The sequence below is a fragment of the Microtus pennsylvanicus genome, chromosome 1 (genome assembly GCF_037038515.1).
Source record: "Microtus pennsylvanicus isolate mMicPen1 chromosome 1, mMicPen1.hap1, whole genome shotgun sequence".
Lineage (NCBI taxonomy): Eukaryota > Metazoa > Chordata > Mammalia > Rodentia > Cricetidae > Microtus > Microtus pennsylvanicus.
Genome location: NC_134579.1, coordinates 113,426,193 through 113,448,044, shown reverse-complemented (window position 1 = coordinate 113,448,044; position 21,852 = coordinate 113,426,193). Strand labels below are relative to the sequence as shown.

The 21,852-nt window shown below is 41.7% G+C and overlaps 1 protein-coding gene across 1 annotated transcript in view; it reads left to right on the top strand.

Annotated features, from left to right (window-relative positions):
- The window catches only part of Ccdc62 (coiled-coil domain containing 62), a 46,661-nt gene that overhangs the window by 5,461 nt on the left and 19,348 nt on the right, over positions 1–21,852 (top strand). Inside the window, 4 exon segments of the mRNA XM_075957400.1 lie at positions 4,077–4,243; positions 6,802–6,903; positions 9,506–9,677; positions 14,378–14,479. Coding sequence (XP_075813515.1) covers positions 4,077–4,243; positions 6,802–6,903; positions 9,506–9,677; positions 14,378–14,479 — 543 coding nt within the window.

The following is a 21,852-nucleotide window of genomic DNA, read 5'->3' as shown; positions in this document are numbered from 1 at the left end:
GGAATCGAACCTGGATCCTCTAGAACAGCAAGTGTTCTTAACTGCTGAGCCATTTCTCTATCCCCTAAATAAAATTTCAAAAAGCTCAAAATAGTGTTGAGAATTTAGTGTTAATCCCACCGGAGAGAATAAAGACCATTACTCACATTCTTTGGTCAAATATGCAAGCTTTCCTTTCAGTCGGACACTGCTGTCTTCCTAGAGTGAGGTTTGAATAAATAGCATCAAATATAGGAGACAGTGGGGTTATGTAGCCCCCAAAATGGCAAGACCAGGACTTTTCCAAGGGCTTGGGGATTTCCAGAGGATTTTGATTTGCATAGGAACTGGGCTTGGCAGAACATCTTATCAGGGTAGAGGTTAGGTATAGGATATAAAACAGGTCAAATTATAGAAAATGGGTCAAGACTTGGTCATATCTGAGTTTTACAGAAAACAGGAATGAACTTATTTTGACCTTGTAACAAGATGACTTTTAATTTTAAGATGGAGTCAGGCAGGTCCATCAATATAGCTCAGTTGGTAGAGTGTTTGCTTAGCAGGCATGAACGAAGCATTGTGCTCTGTCCCTAACATCATGTAAAACCAGCATGGTCAGTGGAGTCAGATGACCACAAGTTCAACATAATCTTAGGTATAGTAATTTCGAAGCCAGCCTGGGATTCATAAGACCTTCTCTCAGCCGGGCAGTGGTGGGGCACGCCTTTAGTCCCAGCACTTGGGAGGCAGAGGCAGGTGGATCTCTGTGAGTTCGAGACCAGCCTGGTCTACAAGAGCTAGTTCCAGGACAGGCTACAAAACCACAGAGAAACCCTGTCTCGAAAAACCAAAAAAAAAAAAAAAAAAAAAAAGACCTTGTCTCAAAAATTCCAAAAAGAAAAATATAAATATAAAAGATTGCTAATTGAAAGTAAAATAAATAGGGCCTGAAAGATGGCTTAGTAGGTAAAGGCACTTGCTGCCAGACCTGGGGATCTTAGTTCAGTCCCCAAGAGCCTCATGGTGGAAGAAGAGAACCAACTCTCACAAGTTGATCTCTGATCTCTACGCCCATTGTGACATACATGCATAAGCTTGTGCACACACAATAAATGTCAATTTACAAAGAATTCAGGTAGTATAAACAGGTGTGGTGGTATACACCTTTAATCCTAGCACTAGAGAGGTAGAGGCAGGCAGATCTGAATTTGAGGCCAGTCTACCCTGATAAGATGTTCTAGGACAGCCAGTGCTAAAAAGAGACCCAGTCTTCAAAAAAAAAGTGGTGTAGAATATTTCTTAAAGACTGATTTATTTATTGTATCTATAGTGTTCGCTTGCATGTATGCCTGCTTGCCAGAAGAGGGTACAAGATCTCATTATAGATGGTTGTGAACCACCATGTGGTTGCTGGGAATTGAACTCAAGACTTCTGGAAGAGCAGCCAGTGTTGTGCCCTTAACCTCTGAACCATTTCTCCTGCCTGTAAAAATATTTCTTAATAACACAGTTTGTATATAGTCACTAGCACCTAGATTTTGAAGTAATTAAGATTTGGGCTTGGATTTGCCGATTAATGGAGGTGCTTGCCTAGCATCCAAAGGACTCTGTTAATCTTCAGTACCACATACAAGAGCAAGATTTAATAAGTTCTTTATGGAAAGAGGAAAATTTACTGACCAGTAAACATGTTAGTATGTTCTCGTTCTCATTAGTAATTAGGGAAACACAAACCACAATGATAGACCATTTTATGTTTGTTAGTCTGGCAAAAGCCATCAGGCCTTGTTACCCATATACAGGAAGATAGAGAGCCCTTCTATACAGGAAGATAGAGAGCCACAGGAAGGGTATGCACTGCTGATGGGAGTAAGCTGGCACAATTGCTTTGGGAAATCATTTCACAGTGCCTGGGAAAGTTGAAGACATATGAATCCTTTAAATAAGGAAGGGTCTGAAGGCTGCGGTCCAGCCATTTTACCTCCAGGAATTTTCACTTCAGTTGCCTAGCGAATTTACTAATGCAGACTGTGGGCTGAGGAATATAACTCACTGGGAAAGTACTTGAAGCCCTGGGTTCCATGCCTAGCAACCTCCAGCCTCACCCACCAAAATAGTAGATTCTGATATAATAGGTTTGGATTCTTTGTTTTTGGCTTTTTTTTAATGAAAAAAAAACTTTAAAAGTTTAATGTATATGGGGGTTTTTGCTTCCATGTTTGCCTGTGTACCACATGCATGCAGTGTGTTCAGAGGTCAAAAGAGGGTGTTGGATCCCCTGGGAGTGAAGTTAAAGTTATAAACTACCATGTAGGTAATGGGAATCGAACCTGGGTCCTCTGAAGAACAACCAGTATTGTTAACCACTGAGCCGTCTTTTCTCTAACCTTTTCTTTTTTGAATTTTTGGGGGGAGATTTCAAGACAGGATTTCTCTGTGTAACAGTCCTAGCTGTCCTGAAACGCACTCTGTAGACCGGACTGGCTTCAAACTCACAGAGATCCTCCTGCCTCTGCCTCCCAAGTGCTGGGATTAAAGGTGTGCACCACCACCACCTAACAATCTCTTATTTATTAATAGATTCGTTTATTATTTTTATTTTTTAAAGATTTATTTATTATGTATACAGTGTTCTGACTGCATGTATGCCCGCATGCTAGAAGAGGGCACCAGATCTCATTACAGATGGCTGTGAGCCACCATGTGGTTGCTAGGAATTGAACTCAAGGCCTCTGGAAGAGCAGCCAGTGCTCTTAACCTCTGAGCCATCTCTCCAGCCTCTCATTTATTATTTTTATTTTATGTGTTTGGGTTCTTTGCCTGGATGTATGTACGTGCATCATTTATATGCCTGGCGCCCTCCAAGGCCAGGAGAGGGTGTTGGATCACCTGGAACTGGAAATACAGGTAGTTGTGAGCTGCCATGTGGGTAATGGGAACCAAATCCAGGTCTTCAAAAGCAACACCAAACCATCTCTCCAGCCTTTATTTATTCTTTATCATGCGGGATGTGAGTGTGTATACGTACACACAGGTAAGTGCTTTTGCCTGAGGTGCTAGTGAGAGTCTTATCCTCTAGAGCTGGCATTACAGGCAGTAGTGAGCCACCCAGTATGGGGGCCAGGAGCCAAAACTGAGTCCTCAGCAAAAGCAGTTTTATACACTCTGAGTGAGTCATCTCTTCAGCACATTGTTTTCCTTCCTTACTTTTCTTTCCTCCTTCCTTTTTTCCTTCCTTCCTTCCTTCCTTCCTTCCTTTTTTTTTTAATTTTGGAAAGGGTATTCTGTAGTTCAGGCTGGTTTTGAACTTGCTTTGTAGCAAAGGATGATCTTGAGCTCCTAATCTTACTGTCTTCACTTGCCTGGTGCTCGTCTGCTGGGATTACAGATGCTGTGCCTGGTTTAGCAGTCTTCATTTCTAGCCATTTCCCCAGTGATGCTGGTGCTCCAGGGTCAAGGACCACATTTTGAGTAGTGAAGCAAATATGCCCCAAGACACATGTAAATGAACCTTCAGAGCAACACTACTTGACAGCTGCAGAGTGGACACAACCTAGATAATCACCAATAGTAAAGTAGATAAATACATGTTGGCATTATAATTTAATAGGCCTTCATGTTGCCGTGTTAGCAATAAGCACAAGTTACAGCATGGGTGGCTCTCAGGATCTTAATCTTAGGCAAACCACGTGAAGAGACAACTCCTGAGTGTAATTCTATCTGTGTGAGGCTCACACTGTGCTCTGGGGTGGATGCAGAGATAGATAGGAGAGCAGAAACAGTAAAAGGCAAGGAATTAGGCTCAGTGGTGGGCAGATAGATGCCTGGCATTCTGTCCTCAGCAAGAGCAGTGGGTGGCAACAAGCAAGGGGACTCTTCTGAGATCAGTGTCTCGGGAAGTGGGAATTAACAGCGATTATGTGTAGGAAGTGACTTGTTGGTTGATGCCAATGTTTATTTCTGGGATACAAGTTAGGGCTTGTGCATTTCAGAGTAAGATGTCTTTAAAACGCATAACAAACCTTTACTCTGTGATCTGACTTTAAATGCTGCCTGTTAGATCTCGGCACAGACACAGTGACTGAAATTTCCCTCAGGTGAGCTGCATAAAAGAACTGACATAATCAAGTCTCTCATGAAGAAGGTCAAACTCCTTGAATCCAATCAAGCGGAATGTCAGACAGCTCTTCAGAAGACTCAGCAACAGCTCCAGGAAATGGCTCAAAAGGCTACACATTCTGCCCTCCTCTCGGAAGACCTTGAGGTTAGTTTTAATTTTAACAAACTTCATTAGTTCAAATTCTGGGTTTTAGTTACAGAAAAATTAACCTTAAATATTACCATAAATGGATATGTGCAGCCGGGCGGTGGTGGCACACACCTTTAATCCCAGAACTCGGGAGGCAGAGGTAGGCGGATCTTTGTGAGTTTGAGACCAGCGTGGTCTACAAGAGCTAGTTCCAGGACAGGCTCCAAAGCTACAGAGAAAACAAACAAACAAACAAAAAAGGATATATATGTGTGTATGGAAATGTGTGTTCTATCCATCTTGGCTTTGTGTTCTCCGAGCTTTCTGGCTAGCCGCACAGCAGTGAAGCATTGTCCATTTTACCAACAGCGCGTTATTTCAGAAAGCCTTTCTCGAAGTCTGAAATAAGTACCTTCAAGTTTTGGTAGCTTTGAATTTGGCTTTCTAAATTCTGAATCCCTCCCCTTCTCTCCCCTCCCCCTTCCCTTTTCCTCCCTCTCTTCCTTTCTCCTCTTCTTTTCCTGTAGTAGAGATTAAACCCAGGGCCTTGACGATGCCAGTATCCCAGTCCTTTTTTCACGTCTCCTTTAGTCTCTTCTAGTTGAACTGCAGTTCTCCAGTCTCAGCCTCTCAAGTATTGAGGTTAACCTAAGGTCTCTCTCTCTGCTACGATAAATACACACAAAACAAAACTAGATACATATTTGCTATAAAATTGAAAAGATTACGTCCTCAGTATTTTCTTCCTTCCTTCCTTCCTTCCTTCCTTCCTTCCTTCCTTCCTTCCTTCCTTTATTATTATTATTACTATTATTATTATTATTTGGTTTTTGAGACAGGGTTTCTCTGTGTAGCTTTGGAAACTGTCCTGGCACTTGGTCTGTACACCAGGCTAGCCTCGAACTCACATGGATCTGCCTGCCTATGCCTCTCAAGTGCTTCATTTAAAGGCTTGCGCCACCACCACCCAACTTTGTTTTTTTTTTTTTGAGTTAGTCTCACTATGAAGCCCAGCCTAATCTTAAACTTGTAGTCCACTGCTTCAGCCTCTTAAATGCTGTAATTACAGTTTGCGCCACTATGCTCAGCTAAGTTGTATATTTTAGAACAGTTTGAGGGGCACAGCTAACTAGTATGGCAAGAATAGAGTTCCCAGCTGGGCGGTGGTGGCACACGCCTTTAATCCCAGCACTCGGGAGGCAGAGGCAGGCGGATCTCTGTGAGTTCGAGGCCGGCCTGGACTACAAGAGCTAGTTCCAGGACAGGAACCAAAAGCTACGGAGAAACCCTGTCTCGAAAATCAAAAAAGAAAAAAAGAAAAAAAAGAATAGAGTTCCCATGTCTGCTGTATTTACACACACAGCTTCTCCTACTTCTAAGGCCCTGCATCACAGTGGTCTTTTCGTTGTAACTGATGAATGTGGGTGGGTACATCATTATCACCTCAAGTCCAGTTTAGGTAACAGCTTACTTTTTGTGTTTTGCTTTCTCTGGATTTTTGAAAATGTATATTGGCATATTGAACCAAACCCAGTGTAAAGTTCTTTTAGCCTGGATATAACAAAGTTGTGCAGGATTCACAAAGACTACTTCTTTATGAAAATCCAGGTCTCATTTGTTTATTTTCTTCTTTCCTCACAACCTAAAATTATAAAAAAAAATAGGAAAAGGACATGAGTCATGAAAAAAGATACAGTTTATATATTTTTTAAAGATTTATTTATGGGGCTGGAGAGATGGCTCAGAGGTTAAGAGCACTGTCTGCTCTTCCAGAGATCATGAGTTCAATTCCCAGCAACCACATGGTGGCTCACAACCATCTATAATGGGATCTGTCGCCCTCTTATGGCCTGCAGACACACATGCAAACAGAATACTGTATACATAAATAAATAAAATCTTTTAAAAAAAAAAAAGATTTATTTATTTAATTATTGTGTATACAACATTCTGCCTCCATGTATTCCCGCACACCAGAAGAGGGCACCAGATCTCATTACATATGGTTGTGAGCCACCATGTGGTTGCTGGGAATTGAACTCAGGACCTCTGGAAGAAGAGCTCTTAACCACTGAACCATCTCTCCAGCCCCCAGTTTATATTTTTTGTAGTTTCAACTATCATAGTTTTTTTTGTTCTGGATAGTGAATAAAAACTGTAATCGAGAAAGTGTGAGCTCATAAGCAAAGCTCCATGGCTTCAGAACAGTAGCCCTGTGTTCATGGAAAGACACTGAATTTGGGACTGGGCAAGGTTTTGAGTGGCTTCCTTAAACCAGCTGTGTGGTATTTCATTTGTGAGTTAATTAAAATGATTTTACTTAAAAATAAAAACAAATGTTTATAAACTTAACCTGTATAAATCTTTTTAAGTTAGAACAATTATCAAGTATTGGTAAAAAGCTAGAGTTAATAGGTGAATAGGTATTTGCATTTTTTGATAATTGCTTACTTAGCCCACTTTATTCCTTAAAAATGTTAAATTTGAAAAATAGAGAAACGAGTGTTGATTGTGCTTAGTAACATAATGAAAGCATTTGCAGACTCAGTATTTTCTGTGTTGTTCCCTTGTAGGCTAGAAATGAAAATCTCAGCAGCATGCTAGTGGAACTTTCTGCTCAGGTAGGACAATTGCAAGCTAGAGAGCAGGCTCTCACTACCATGATAAAGCTAAAGGTAATTGAAATGCCATACCTCCACTCCAGAGCTCTCCACACACTCCATCTCTCCCCAAGTCCTCAGCAGCCCAGAAACAGAGCCTCTAACATTGCTAATTTCATCTTCTCCTTTCAAACATGAAAGAAAGGTTTACACGGTGCTCCCAGAGCTTCTGCACTTCATCTCAGTGAATCTGTTCTCTTCCCAGGTACCTGCTGATAGGGCTCCTGAAGATACTGACCATTAGGTGCTTGTTAGTCTTTTATAAAACAGAGGAAAACTGGCAGCTGCCAAACACTGGTGTTATGTGAAACCACGAGAGTCTGTTAAAGGGTCTCAGGTATTTATTGAGGTGTAGGGTAGGGACAGACACTGACACAGAACCCTCGAGGCGCCATGGCTGATCCAGCGGCCTCTTCCAGTCATTTTGCCCTGGTGAAGAGTACTAACCACACAAACTGTCTCTTGGTTTCTTGCTGTGCTCTAACCACCCTAGAGAGTGTGAGAGCAAGAGGGAAGCAGCCCTCTCCCTCAGCCTTTACGCTGTGCTGTAGGCAGATAAGACCGTGTCCTAGGGCCTGCTGCCCCAAAAGTCATTCACTAACCAGATCAAAATCCCAGCACACACTGGTAGACTGTGACGTACAAGCCCCTCAGAGAGTGAGCACCCCTCTGCCTCATGCGTCTTTGGCAGTTACTAAGCAAAAGGAGATGCTGGTGTAGTGGGACATTTGTATGAATTCATCAGTAATTTCCCCCAACATTAATGCTGGAATGTGATCATGAGCAAACTTTCTGAAAATTAAAGAGAAAAATATTAAAATGTGTAGAATTAGCTTTAGTTAAAATAATGACCAGCATCATGTCCATCACAGCACTGGCAGAGGTCATGAAATAATGAAGGTGTCTCCAAGTGTTTTCCCATGGTAGGACAGTGTGTTCACAAAGAAGCAGCACGCCCACGATCAAAGTCCTGATTGAGGAAAATAGTCTTTACTAGAAGCGCAGACTTGTTGGGACATACTTAGAAAGACTGAAGCAGGAGCTCCAAGCTCCTTGTTTAAGGCTGACAAGGATTGAAGGAATTCTCTTTCTTGTCATTGGCTTAACTGCTTTTTACTTTAAAACTAGTCTTGACATAAAGTTGTTTTTGCTTTTGTTTGTTTGTTTGTTAGTTTTTGAGACCGGCTTTCTCTGTGTAATAGCCCTGGTTGTCCTGGAGCTTGCTCTGTAGACCAGGCTGGCCTCAAACTCACAGAGATCTGCCTGCCTCTGCCTCCTGAGTGATGTGATTAAAGGTTTGAACCACTACCACCCAGCTTGTATTATTGTTTTAATAATTTTTTAAAAATTTATGGTGGTGGGGGCTGAACACAAGTCCTTTTACATGCTAGGTAAGCACTCTACCACTGAGCTACATCCTTAGCCCTTCCACTGTTTCTGATTTTGTTTTATTTTCTACTTGCCTGAAACTTGTAATATAGCCCAGGCTGGCCCAGGACTCATTGATCCTCCTCCCTTAGCCTCCAGAATGCTGAGATTCCACCATGCCCAGTCTTCTACTAGTTATTAAATGGTTCACCCCAATCCTTTATCTCTCCATAAAGCCCTACAAACTTGTGAGTTTTGTTTTGTTTTTTAATCAGAATGCCAGAGCTGTGGGTATGCTCAGAAAGGTATACCTGTTAATCATGTGTTTCAGCAAGTGTCCTGAGTCTGAGGACTGAGCCTGGGACCTCACACATGGCAGGCATGTTCTACCACTAAGCTACTTCAACCATTTACTGTTGTACATTAATTATGGTTAGAATTGCTTTTCAACCATAAAAGCTTCTAATGCAGCATGTTGGCTGGATGAGGTCGTAAGTTTGTTCTCCTAACAAACTAAATGTTGGTCAGAAATGTTGGCCCCACGGGACTTAACTGTCATCCAGAAAATAACAACCCCGTTGAAGAACAGCCAACATATCACTTACTGAACAGTTTAGCCTGGCTACCAAATTGTCTAATTCTTGATGGATATGGTAGCACACACCTTTAATCCCATCACTTGGAGGCAGAGGCAGGCAGATCTTTGTGAATTTGAAGCCAGCCTGGTCTACAGAGCAAGTTACAGGACAGCCAGGCCTATGTAAAGAGACTCTACCTAAAAAAATGTCTGACTTTCAGCTGGGCAGTGGTGGTACACGCCTTTAATCCCAGCATTCGGGAGGCAGAGGCAGGTGGATCTCTGTGAGTTTGAGGCCAATCTGGTCTACAGAGAGAGTTCCAGGACAGGCTCCAAAAAGCTACAGCAAAACCCTGTCTCAAAAAACCAAAAAGAGTCTGACTTTCAACTTTTCAAGAGAAAATAAGGTGTCGTGACAGCACACAGTTTCCCAAGCCAGCCAACTACACTGAAATGGCTGCCATGGTCAGATAAGAATTTTTTTTGTGTCTGCTGATTGATCCCTTTGCCACTTGTTGCTAGCATAGGGTTACAGCAACTGAGTAAACCTAAAAGGCGGGTAGGCAGGAACTCATTGCACAGTCCACAGTCCAGTCTAAGTAAGGACAACCTTACTGATTATTTAGAATCTAAAAATCTAGACTAACAGTTTTCTTCTTCTTCTTCTTTTAGGACAAAGACATTATTGAGGCAGTCAATCACATTTCAGACTGTTCTGGTAAATTTAAATTGTTAGAGCATGCTTTACGTGATGCTAAGATGGCAGAAACTTGTATTGTGAAAGAAAAGCAAGATTGCAAGCAGAAATTGAAGGCACTTAGGATTGAAGTCAATAAACTAAAAGGTAAGAAAATAATTTAAGATAGTAGTATTGCCGGGAATTTATTTCTTTATCTGAGTTTCCTTAATTTTATACTTGAGAATGGGTTTATTCTGGCTGTGAATTCTAACATGCAATGTCTGTCTCATTTATATAGAATTGTGCTATAAGTTTTGTGATACAAGTTAATAAAATTGTGGTTAAACCTTTTTTTTTTTAGAGCTGAGAACTGAACCCAGGACCTTGTACTTGCTAAATCCCCAACCTGAATCATATTTTTTAAAAGATATATTTTGAAAGCAATCTTATTTTACATACCAATCCCAGTTCTCTCTCTCTCCTGTCCACCCTCTCCCCCGACCTTTTCCCCATCCCACCCACCTTCCATTCCTCAGGACCAGGCAGGACCAGGCAGGACCAGGGCATCCCCCCTGTATAAAGAGCCAGTTCATGCAGTAGGGATAAATACTGCTTCCCCTGCTAGTGGCCCCACAAACTGCCCAAGCCACACAACTGTCACCACATGCAGAGGGCCTAGTTCTGTCTTGTACAGGTTCCCCAGCTGTCTGTCCAGAGTCAGTGAGCTCCTGCTTGCTCAGGTCAGCTGATTCTGTGGGTCGCCCTATCATATCCCTCCTCCCTCTCTATGATTAGACTCCAAGAGTTCGTCCCAGTGCTCAGCTGTGAATCTCTGCATCTGCTTTCATCAGATACTGATTGAAGGTTTTGTGATGACAATTAAGGTAGTCATCAATCTGATTACACGGGACCTGAATCTTATTTTTAAGGAATTCTGCTTCAGTTGGCTTGGCTGTATCAGTTAGCTGTTGCTGACACATCCGGTAACAAACAGTGCAGCGCAAGTGCAGCAGCTGTGAGTTGGTCCCAATGAGTGGAGCCAGCCAGGCTTCTCAGAGACCAGTTCTGCTTCAGCTGTCTCTTCTCCTCACCTACGGGCTAGCCAGAGCATCTCTTCCCACAGTGAGGGCAGAAACTTAAAAAACAACAACCCAGAAACGATTGGAGATTTTTAAGGTTTAGGCCTGGATCTGCCACAATGTCAGTCTGCCTCATAAGCAAGTCGTGTGGCCAAACCCAGAGTCAGTCAGTGGGGAACCGCTCAGCTCTTTGGGGGAGAAATATGTAAAATCCTATCAGGGGAACTGAGGGATCGGCACCAGGGTAGTCTCACCGTGGCTTTTGGGTGGTTTTCTAGTTTTGTTCTAGGTACCTCTGTGATTCATTTCTTTCTGATTTGTGGTGTTTTCTAGTGAAAGATAGATCAAATGTTGTGGCAGTGGTGTGTGTGTGTGGTATGTGTGTGTGTTTGAATAAGAATACCTGTGATAGTGTCAATTTACATTCATCTGGGAAGGCCTAGAAGCAGGTCCACTCCTTTCTGGTCTTCCCCCAGGGTTAGGTGTAGTGAGGGCTGCGAGCCAGCCTGCTTTTCGTCCCACCCGGCTCTCGCATGGGTAGCTTTACACCCGAAATAACAACACACAGACTGTATTCATTTAAACACTGCCTGGCCCATTATATCTAGCCTCTTCTTGGCTAACTCTCATACCTTGCTTAACCCATTTCTAATAATCTGTGTAGCACCACAAGGTGTGGTGGCTTACTGGGAAAGATTCTAGCCTACGTCCTTCTCGGGTCTGAGAATCATAGTAACTGCCTCACTTCCTTCTTCCTCCCAGCATTCTCTTCTGTCTTCCCCGCCTACCTATGTTCTGACCTATCAGGCCAAGCAGTTTTCTTTATCAATTAACCAATGAAAGCAACAGATAGAAAGAAGACCCACCTACATCAGTTAGGTTGACCAGTGCGTGGGTGCTGAGTTGACTGTGGACCTGAGGAGCTGTTGTTTCAGCCTCACATCTGCCACTGTTTTATAAATGGTGACTGTGGGGACCAGCCATGATACACTAAGTATGGGCAGGTCACCCAAAGGAAGTTCTTTACTTCCAACCATTATTACCTGCCAGAGTAGAACTCAGCCATCGATAAATTTAATTAGAGGCCTGGTTGTAGAAAGAACCACAAACTGAGATACCTAGCACCACCCCAGAATAGACCTTTCAAAAGAAATGCCTGGCATTCTAACTGCTGTAGATATGACCTCCTCCCAATACACACTCACCAGGATACCCCTAGACAAATGTCAGCCAATCAAGGGTCCTAAATCTCAGAAACCCCTCACCCCAACCTTTACTACTATAAAACCCCAATTCTAATTGAGCTCAGGGCTCTTCGGTTGTTCCAATACGTTGGACATGCAGAGAGACCGAGTTTGCAAACTTGATTAAAATGAAGGCTCTTTGTTTTTACATACGGGACTCGGTCTCCTTGGTGGCTTTTGCGGGGACTTTGTGGATTTGGGCACAACAGTGACAGGGTCAGGTTAGAGGACTGACTGTTCAGTCAGCCTCTGAGGGCTGCTGCAGAGCCACAGCTTGAGGAAGTTATTCTCATCCCTGCCCAGGGCAAAATGCCTCATAAGACAGTGCCAGGGCTGCAGAGATGGCTCAGTGGTTAAGAGCACTGGCTGCTCTTCCCGAGGACCTGGGTTCAATTCCTGGCCCCTACATGACAGCTAACAACTGTCTGTAACTCCAATTCCAGGAGATCCAACACCCTTACACAGATATACAGGCCATATATGCAGTCAAAATACTAAAGTACATAAAATAAAAATAAGTAAATCATTAGAGACAATGGCTTAGTCTTCCTGGACAGTCAAGCATGAGCATAATGTGAAGAGGATTGCTGCCTATTCTCAAACTAAATTGTTAACTAAGTCTCTGAAAGTTGAGCCAGGCATAGTGTACAGGTACCTGCTCTTAAGAGGTAGAAGCAGGGAGATCATTAATTCAAGGTTATTCTTTACTACGTAGGGATTTCAAAGGTCAGCCTAGGCTATATATGACCCTGTCCTAACTCTGCCTCCTAAATTTGAAACTTTTTTCTTGACCAATTTAATGCAGTAGTCTTGGCCTTACCATGCTTTCACCAATGGTTATAAGTGCTGTCTCCATTTATAACATCAGCTAAATCCCCATGGCAGTAGTGGGGACAGGCTGTATCTCTTTGTCTTTGGGTCAGCACAACACCAAGGATATACACTGTGGGTCACCAGTGTTTACTGAGTATGTATGCATGCCAAGTAAGATATTCAAGAAGTCTGCCATGCCAATATTTATGTATTATGAATATTTGATTGACCCAATAATTATTTAAAACATTTTTAAAGTAGGGTAATGGGAAACAGAACAGAGAGCAAGGGAGAGAAACTCATTTAGTCCAGGTTGAGTGAGAAAGGAAATTTGAAGAGTTAGCATTTGAACTCTAACTGGGCTGTAGACATAACTGTAGCCAGACCCCACCGGGAACCTTCTAGGCAGCAAACAAGGAGGCCTAGAGTGGATCTTAAGGGGCCATTCCTGATTTGTTTATTTCCTTGTTGGAAAAAGAAACCCTCTGTTCCTCCTTTGCCAGTTTTGCACAGACATTCAATTCAGTTTGATGCTTATGATGCTACGTGCCTGGTGTTAGGGACCATCCCTCAGGTTCATGTCCACAAGACTGTTCCCACTTAAGACACCAGTCCCAAATCCCGGGGGAGCCACACACCAACTGACCAACCACCTGGCAGTAAAGCAAGAGCTCCTACAACAACCTGAGCAGCCTCCATCATGGACGAAGGCTCAGGGAAGCACTTTGCCCCATTGCTGGCTGAAACTCTGGAGCTGCAGATGGAAGTGGCTTTATGTGCAGAGCTCCAAGGTCCTCTCCTAAAGCAAACCTGATACTCCTCCTCCCGCCACACACACACGTGTATATATCTGGGACTCTCCATCTCAAGTCCTCTGGAGCCTTAACAGAGCTCTGTCTTCAGCCCTCCCTTGGTTTGGAGGCCGCTGAGTAGGACTGGAAGTTCCAGCCCTGATGGCCTAGGACTTTCTGGTGAACAGTGGGTTCCAGATGCTAACTAGGGGGGATCTGGAACGGTCCCTATTTTGTTTCCTTTGGCTTTGTTTTGTCTTTTGTTGTTTTTTTGTTTGTTTGGTTGGTTTTTTGTTTTTGTTTTTCGAGACAGGGTTTCTCTGTGGCTTTGGAGCCTGTCCTGGAACTAGCTCTTGTAGACCAGGCTGGTCTCGAACTCACAGAGATCCGCCTGCCTCTGCCTCTCAAGTGCTGGGATTAAATGTTTTGTCTTTTGAGACAAGGTCTTGTCATATAGCATAACCTAGGGTCCCCTCCAATTTGTGATCCTCCTGATTCAGCTTCCTGAGTGCTATCATCATCAATACTCAGGAAATTCCAAGAGATCTAGAAGCTGTTCACCAAGACTGAAGAACAAAACCCAAATTATTTCTTTTTCTTTAGGCAGTCAAAGAACCGAGATAAAGAAATGGAGAGAGGTTGGGAACAGGAAGGCCATGTCACTATTGGCTTTGCCGTTTACAGTAATGGATTTGGGTTTTATCCGATCACAGCAGGGAGGGCTTCTTACCAAAAATGACACAAGGAGTTTTTATTTTTAAAGATTGGTCTGTATCCCCTGGGTGTAGCAAGAGAAGCCAGGCCAGAGTCGTGAATGGCCTAGCTGTAGACCCAGCAGGGTTCTCAGAGGCTGCTGAGCATGTGGAGGTTTTGTGTAGTGTTTGTGTTTCCCAGAGGCTCGCCTTTACCTGAGCATTTTCTCCCTTCTGTTTATGAAGAGGACCTAAATGAGAAGACAACAGAAAACAATGAACAACGAGAAGAAATCATTCGCCTCAAGCAAGAGAAAAGTTGCCTGCATGACGAATTAACATTTACTGGTAAAGAACTGGATGAAGTATTTGAATAGTTGCATGTTTGTAACCGCAACTTTTTGTCACAGGCTAAAGGATGTATACTTCCATAAAAAATAAGCTTTTGTGTGTTTCCCAGACTTCTGAGAGATTGATAAGGGGCTGTACTTGAGTTTTAACAGTTTTTTATATCTATTTATCTGTTTATTTATTTATGGTTTTTGAGACAGAGTTTAACTCTGTAGCCCTGAGTTTTAACATATTTATTTATATTTGTTTTTTTCAAGACAGAGTTTAACTGGGTAACCCTGACTGTCTTAGAACTCACTCTGTAGACCAGGCTGGCTTCGAACTCGCAGAGATCCACCTGTCTCTGCCTCCTGAGTGCTGAGATCAAAGGTGTGCATCATCACCTCTGGGCTAAGTTTCAACATTTTTATTCCCCTCCAGGTAGTGTTTTTCTCCCCATAAAGTGGAGCTACAGCTTGTCCAACTTGAATGGGTCTTTATGCTTCTCAAGAAAAAGAAAACACTCCCGCTGGAAAGTTTGTTTTAGGGTAGGAGTGTAGCTCAGTTGGTGGAGTGTCCACCCAGCACGCAGTAGCTGGGCCTGATGGCATATAACTTGTAATCACAGAACTTAGAAGGTGGAGGCAGAAGGATCAGAAGTAACATTATCTAAAAAGAATCATATGGGTTGTTGAGGGGAGGGTTTGTATAATTTTACAAATGCTAAGTAAACTATCAGGAGTCCAAAGGGCTGGTGTGTAACCTGCCACTAAACTTGGCCTCCAGCACTAAAAAACTCTTTAGAAATTCAGCATTGAGTTTTTTTGTTTTGGGTTTTTTCCCCCTGGTTTTTTGAGACAGGGTTTCTCTGTAGCTTTGGGATCTGTCCTGGAACTAGCTCTAATAGACCAGGCTAGCCTTGAACTCACTGATATCCGCCTCCCTCTGCCTCCTAAGTGCTAGGATTAAAGGTGTGTACCACCATTGCCTGGCTTAGCATTGAGTTTTGCAAATTAATTACCTTCAGTTAGTAAACTGGGGGAAAGCTCATGTGTATTGTTGCATTGGTGCAACTCAAATCTTCATTAGTTGGTGTCATGTTTAATCATCCCAGGCCTTCCCACCGCACACCACCTTCCCCAGCATGGCCCCTGCCCATCCTACTTGAAATATCCACCGCTGAAGTCCTCTCTCTCCTCACTGTGGACATTGAGCTTATTGATACCCCTTGCCCACCAAGGTTTCCCATGGCTCTCATTTTGCAGGAGTATTAAGACAATCATAGTTTTGGAGGGAAAATTTTAAAGAGAAAACTAGATGAACATTTTGGTCTAGCCATTCTTTTCCTCAATCTCCCTCCTTTTAAGAGGAGAAAATTCTTACAGTTTAAAGAGAAACACCTTTGGAATTTTCAAGTACAATGAATCCTTCATTCATTTTAATCCTAAGGATTAGGGTAAGGCAGTGCCAGTTTCGCCACTAGAGGTCACTGTGTTGATTATTTCTGTCTTAGTTATGCCTTGTATGTAACTAGAGATACACCCCATGGTTGAAATCAGACAGTCGGAGTCAGCCTGTATGTGATTCCACTAAAGCCAAGACACTAACAGGCCACAGGGAATTAGAACTAAGCAGATGCTGCGGAGACACTGCTTGACTTCCTCTCGTGCACTCTGAGGTGCATTGCCAAAGGCAAGTGTCATACAATCTTCAGTTGTGTTAAGATACACACGTAAGTGTACACACGACACTACCTGGGAAGGTCTGAAGATGAAGTCTAGATTACAGTCCATTTTGCACCACCAGCCCCCAATTTGGTCTTGAACTGAGACTTTTAAGTGTGTGCCATCACACCCAGCCCACCCCTGATTCATAAATATAAAAGTCTTCTTGATTTGTAAAACGTATGAGACTTGTTAAATACAACTATAATACATTTTTGGAAATAACTTTTAAAAAACATTTCTTCGGAAGACTCCATTTTCTAAAGTGCCATTTGTCCTCAAACTGATGTGTAGATTCAATAAACTCACAAGAATCTAAAAAGAAAAAACAAAAAAACCCCATTTCTTCAACTGATTGCCTTTCTACAGAAGACAATTATACATCATTGTTTCAAAAACAGTTTTTGTATGCTTTAATTGTAAAAGTAAGTTGAGGGAGCTAGGGATGTAGTTCACTTGGTAGAGTGCTTGCGTGTTATACTTTGGGAGTTTATTCCCCAGTGATATAAAAACAAAGTATAGCAGGGTGTAGTGGCACATGCCTTTATTCCCAGTAGACAAAGGCAAGTGGATCTCTGTGCCCTTGGGGGTGGGCTTTGATGTTTCAAAAGCTCTCTCTGCCTCTTATTTTTTTAAAGACTTTATTTTTATTTTAAATTGTGGGGTGTATGTGTGTGTATGTGTGTGTGTGCACATCTGATTGCAGTGCTCTGGAGACCAGAAGAGGGCATCCCTGGGGTTGGTGTTACAGGCAGGTGTGAGCTGCCTGAGATGGGTGCTGGGGACTGAACTCTGGTTCTCTGGAAGAGCAGTAAGCAACCTTAACTACTGAACCATCTCTCCAGCCCTTTCTCTACCTCTGATTTGTGGATAGAGATGTAAGTTCTCAGCTGTTGCTATGCTCCCTGAGATGATAGTCATGGATTCTAACCCTGGAATTGTAAGCCCCCAATAAATTCTTCTATAAGTTGTTTTGGTCATGGTGTCTCTTCACAGCAATAGAAAGTAACTAACTAATTAAAGTCCAAAGTATAAAATAAAGTAACTCAGACAAATACCAAATATAATAATTTAATTTCTATCTCTTGGATTTTTTTATGTGAAGCATTTATTGCTGATGTGACTGTGAATCAAATCAGTTCTTCTCCCTGCCATGAGACAGGGATTCTCTGTATAGCTCTGACTATCCTGGAACTTACTCTGTAGACCAGGTTGGTCCTGAACTCACAGAGATCTACCTGCCCTGTCTCCCAAGTGCTGGGATTAAAGGCATGCGCCACTCCACTTGGCTCAAATCAATTCTATTTTTATTGTTGTTGTTGGCTCATTCTGGGCCTTCCTCAGCTTCCTTTTTTTCCTTTTTTTAAATTGATATTTATTGAGCTCTACATTTTGTTCTGCTCCACTCCCTGCTTCTCCCCTCCCTGCTTCAATCCTCCCCCAAAGGACCCATGCTCCCGATTTACTCAGGAGATCTTGTCTTTTTCTACTTTCTACTTACCATGTAGATTTGATCTATGTAAGTCTCTCTTAGTGTCCGCATTGGTTGTCTAAGTTCTCTGGGATTGTGGTTTGTAGGCTGGCTTTTTTTGCTTCATGTTTAAAAGCCACCTATGAGTGAGTACATGTGATATTTGTCTTTCTGTGTCTGGGTTACCTCACTCAATATGATATTTTCTGGCTCTATCCATTTCCTGCAAAATTCAAGCTGTTGTTATTTTTTTCTGCTGTGTAGAACTCCATTGTGTAAATGTACCACATTTTCCTTATCCACTCTTTGATCGAAAGGCATTTAGGTTGTTTCCAGGTTCTGGCTATGACAAACAAAGCTGCTATGAACATAGTTGAGCACATGTCCTTGTGGCACAATTGAGCATCCTTTGGATATATACCCAAAAGTGGTATTACTGGGTCTTGAGGAAGGTTGTTTCCTAATTTTCTGAGAAATCACCACACTGACATCCAAAGGGGCTATACCAGCTTGCATTCCCACCAGCAATGCAGAAGTGTTCTTTTTCCCCCACAACCTTTCCAGCATAAGTTGTCATCAGTGTTTTTGATCTTGGCCATTCTTACAGGTGTGAGATGGAATCTCAGAGTCGTTTTGATTTGCATTCTCTGATGACTAAGGATGTTGAACATTTCCTTAAGTGTTTTCAGCCATTCTAGATTCCTCTGTTGAGAGTTCTCTGTTTGGGTCTTTACTCCATTTTTTATTGGATTATGTGATCTTTTGGTGTCCAATTTCTTGAGCTCTTTGTATATATTTTTTAAATTTATTTATTATGTATACAGTGTTCTGCCTGCATGTATCCCTGCAGGCCAGAAGAGGGCACCAAATCTCATTACAGATGAGTTGTGAGCCACCATGTGGTTGCTGGGAATTGAACTCAGGACCTTTGAAAGAGCAGGCAATGCTCTTAACCTCTGCGCCATCTCTCCAGCCCCTCTTTGTATATTTTGGACATCAGACCTCTGTCTGATGTGGGGTTAGTGAAGATCTTTTCGCATTCTGTAGGCTGTCGTTTTGTCTTGTTGACCGTGTCCTTTGCTTTACAGAAGCTCTTCAGTTTCAGGAGGTCCTGTTTATTAATTGTTTCTCTCAGTGTTTGGGCTGCTGGGGTTTTGTTTAGGAAGTGGTTCTCTGTGCCAGTGCATTCAAGTGTACTTCTCACTTTCTCTTCTATAAGGTTCAATGTGGCTGGCTTTATGTTGAAGTCTTTAATCCATTTGGACTTGAGTTTTGTGCATGGTGATAGATATGGGTCTATTTTCATTTTTCTACATGTTGATATCCAGTTATGCCAGCACCACTTGTTAAATATGTTTTCTTTTTTTCCATTTGATATTTTTTGCTTCTTCTTCTTTTTCTTTTTTTCGAGACAGGGTTTCTCCGTAGCTTTTTGGTTCCTGTCCTGGTACTAGCTCTTCTAGACCAGGCTGGCCTCGAACTCACGGAGTTAATCTTGTATCCTGCTACGTTGCTGAAAGTGTTTATGAGTTGTAGAAGTTCCTAGGTAGAATTTTTGCGATCACTTATATAAACTATCATATCATCAGCAAACAGTGAGAGTTTGACTTCTTCTTTTCCAATTTATATCCCCTTGATCTCCCTTTGGTGTCTTATTGCTCTAGCTAGGACCTCAAGAACTATATTGAATAGATATGGAGAGAGTGGACAACCTTGTCTTGTTCCTGATTTCAGTGGAATTGTTGGGAGTTTCTCTCCATTTAGTTTGATGTTGGCTGTTGGTTTGCTGTGTGTTGCCTTAATTATGTTTAGGTATATTCCTTGTATCCCTGCTCTCTTCAAAACCTTTATCATGAGGGGATGTTGTATTTTTTCAAAAGCTTTCTCTGCATGTAATGAGATGATCATGTGGTTTTTATTTTTCAGCATGTTTACATGGTGGATCATGTTGGCAGATTTTCATATGTTGAACAATCCCTGCATCTCTGGGATGAAGCCAACTTGGTCATGGTGGATGATGGTTCTGATGTGTTCTTGGATTAGAATTGCTAGTATTTTTGCATCAATGTTCATAAGTGACATTGATCTGTAATTTTCTTTCTTAGTAATGTCTTTCTGTAGTTTGGGTATCAAGGCAATTGTAGCCTCGTATAAAGAGTTTTGAAATGTTCCTTCTGTTTCTATTGTGTGGAATAATTTGAGGAGTATTGGTATTCTTCTTTGAAAGTCTTGTAGAATTCTGAGCTGAAACCACTTGGTCCTGGGCTTTTTTGGTTGGGAGAGTTTTGATGACTGTTTCTATTTCTTCAGCAGTTATAGGCCTGTTTAATTTGCTTATCTGGTCTTGATTTAGTTTTGGTAAGTAATATTTATCCAGAAAGTTGTCCATTTCCTTTAAGTTTTGCAATTTTGTGGAGTACAGGTTTTCAAAATATGACCTCATGATCCTCTGTATTTCCTCCATGTCTGTTGTTATGTCCCCCTTTTCATTTCTGATTTTGTTGATTTGGATATTCTCTCTCTGCCTTTTGGTTAGTTTGGATAAAGATTTGTCTATTTTATTGATTTTATCGAAGAACCAACTCTTTGTCTCATTGATTCTTTGTATGGTCTTCTTTGTTTCTATTTTGTTGATTTCAGCTCTCACTTTGATTATTTCCTCCCATCTAGTTCTCTTAGGTGAATTTGCTTCTTTTTGTTCTAAAGTTTTCAAATGTTCTGTTAATTCACGAGTGTGGGATTTTTCTAGCTTCTTTATGTAGGCGTTTAGTGCTATGAACTTGCCTCTTAACACTGCTTTCGTTGTGTCCCATAAATTTGAGTATGTTGTGTGGTCATTTTCATTGAATTTTAGGAAGTCTTTAATTTCTCCCTTTGTTTCTTCCTTGACCCATTGATGATCCAGATGAGCATTGTTTAATTTCCATGTGTTTGTGGGTTTTCTGGAATTAGTATTGCTGTTGACTTCTAGTTTTAAACCATGGTTATCTGATAAGGTTATTCCAATTTTTTTGTATTTGTCGAGGTTTGTTTTGTTACCGAGTATGTGGTCAGTTTTTGAGACGGTTCCATGAGGTGCTGAGAAGAAGGTATATATTCTTTTCTGTTTGGATGGAATATTCTATAGATGTCTGTTAAGTCCATTTGAGTCATAACATCTGTTAGTTCTCTTATTTCTCTGTTCATTTTTGTCTGATTGACCTGTCCAGTGGTGAGAGGGGAGTGTTGAAGTCTCCCATATTAGTGTGTGGGGTTTAATGTATGATTTAAGCTTTAGAAGTGTTTCTTTCACGTAGGAGGGTGCCCTTGTATTTGGGGCACAGATGTTCAGTAATGAAATTTCCTCTTGATGGATTTTTCCTGTGACTAATATGAAATGACCTTCTTTGTCTCTTTTGACTGATTTTAGCTTGAAGTCTATTTTGTTAGATATTAGGATAGCTACATCTGCTTGTTTCTTTCTTTTCTTTTTTCTTTTTGGATTTTCGAGACAGGGTTTCTCTGTAGTTTTTGCTTCCTGTCCTGGAACTAGCTCTTCTAGACCAGGCTGGCCTCAAACTCACAGAGATCCGCCTGCCTCTGCCTCCTGAGTGCTGGGATTAAAGGCGTGCACCACCACCGCCTGGCTTGCTTGTTTCTTAGGTCCATTTGATTGGTATATTTTTTTCCCATCCCTTTACTCTGAGACGATGTCTGTCTTTGAGGTTGAGATGCATTTCTTGTATGCAGAAGAAGGATGGATAGATTCTGTTTTCATATCCAATCTGTTAGCCTGTGGCTTTTTATAGGTGAGTTGAGTCCATTTACATTAAGGGATGTTAATGACCAGTGGTTGCTATCTCCTGTCAATTTAGTTTTCATCATTGGTGATGTTAATTTGTGCATTTTTCTTCTTCTTTGGGATTTGCTGTAATGAGATCATCAATTGTCTGTGTTTTTGTTGGTGTAGCCATCTACCTTAGGTTGGAGTTTTCCTTCTAGTATTTTGTGTAGGGCTGGGTTTGTGGCTAGGTATTGGTTAAATTTATATTTGTCATGGAATATCTTGTTTTGTCCTTCTATGGTGATTGACAGTTTTGCTAGGTATAGTAGTCTGGACTGGCATCCATGGTCTCCTAATGCCTGTTTATACTTTATTATTATAAATAATATATAATTATACATTATTGCTTGACCATGACCTTCTGTCTTTCATC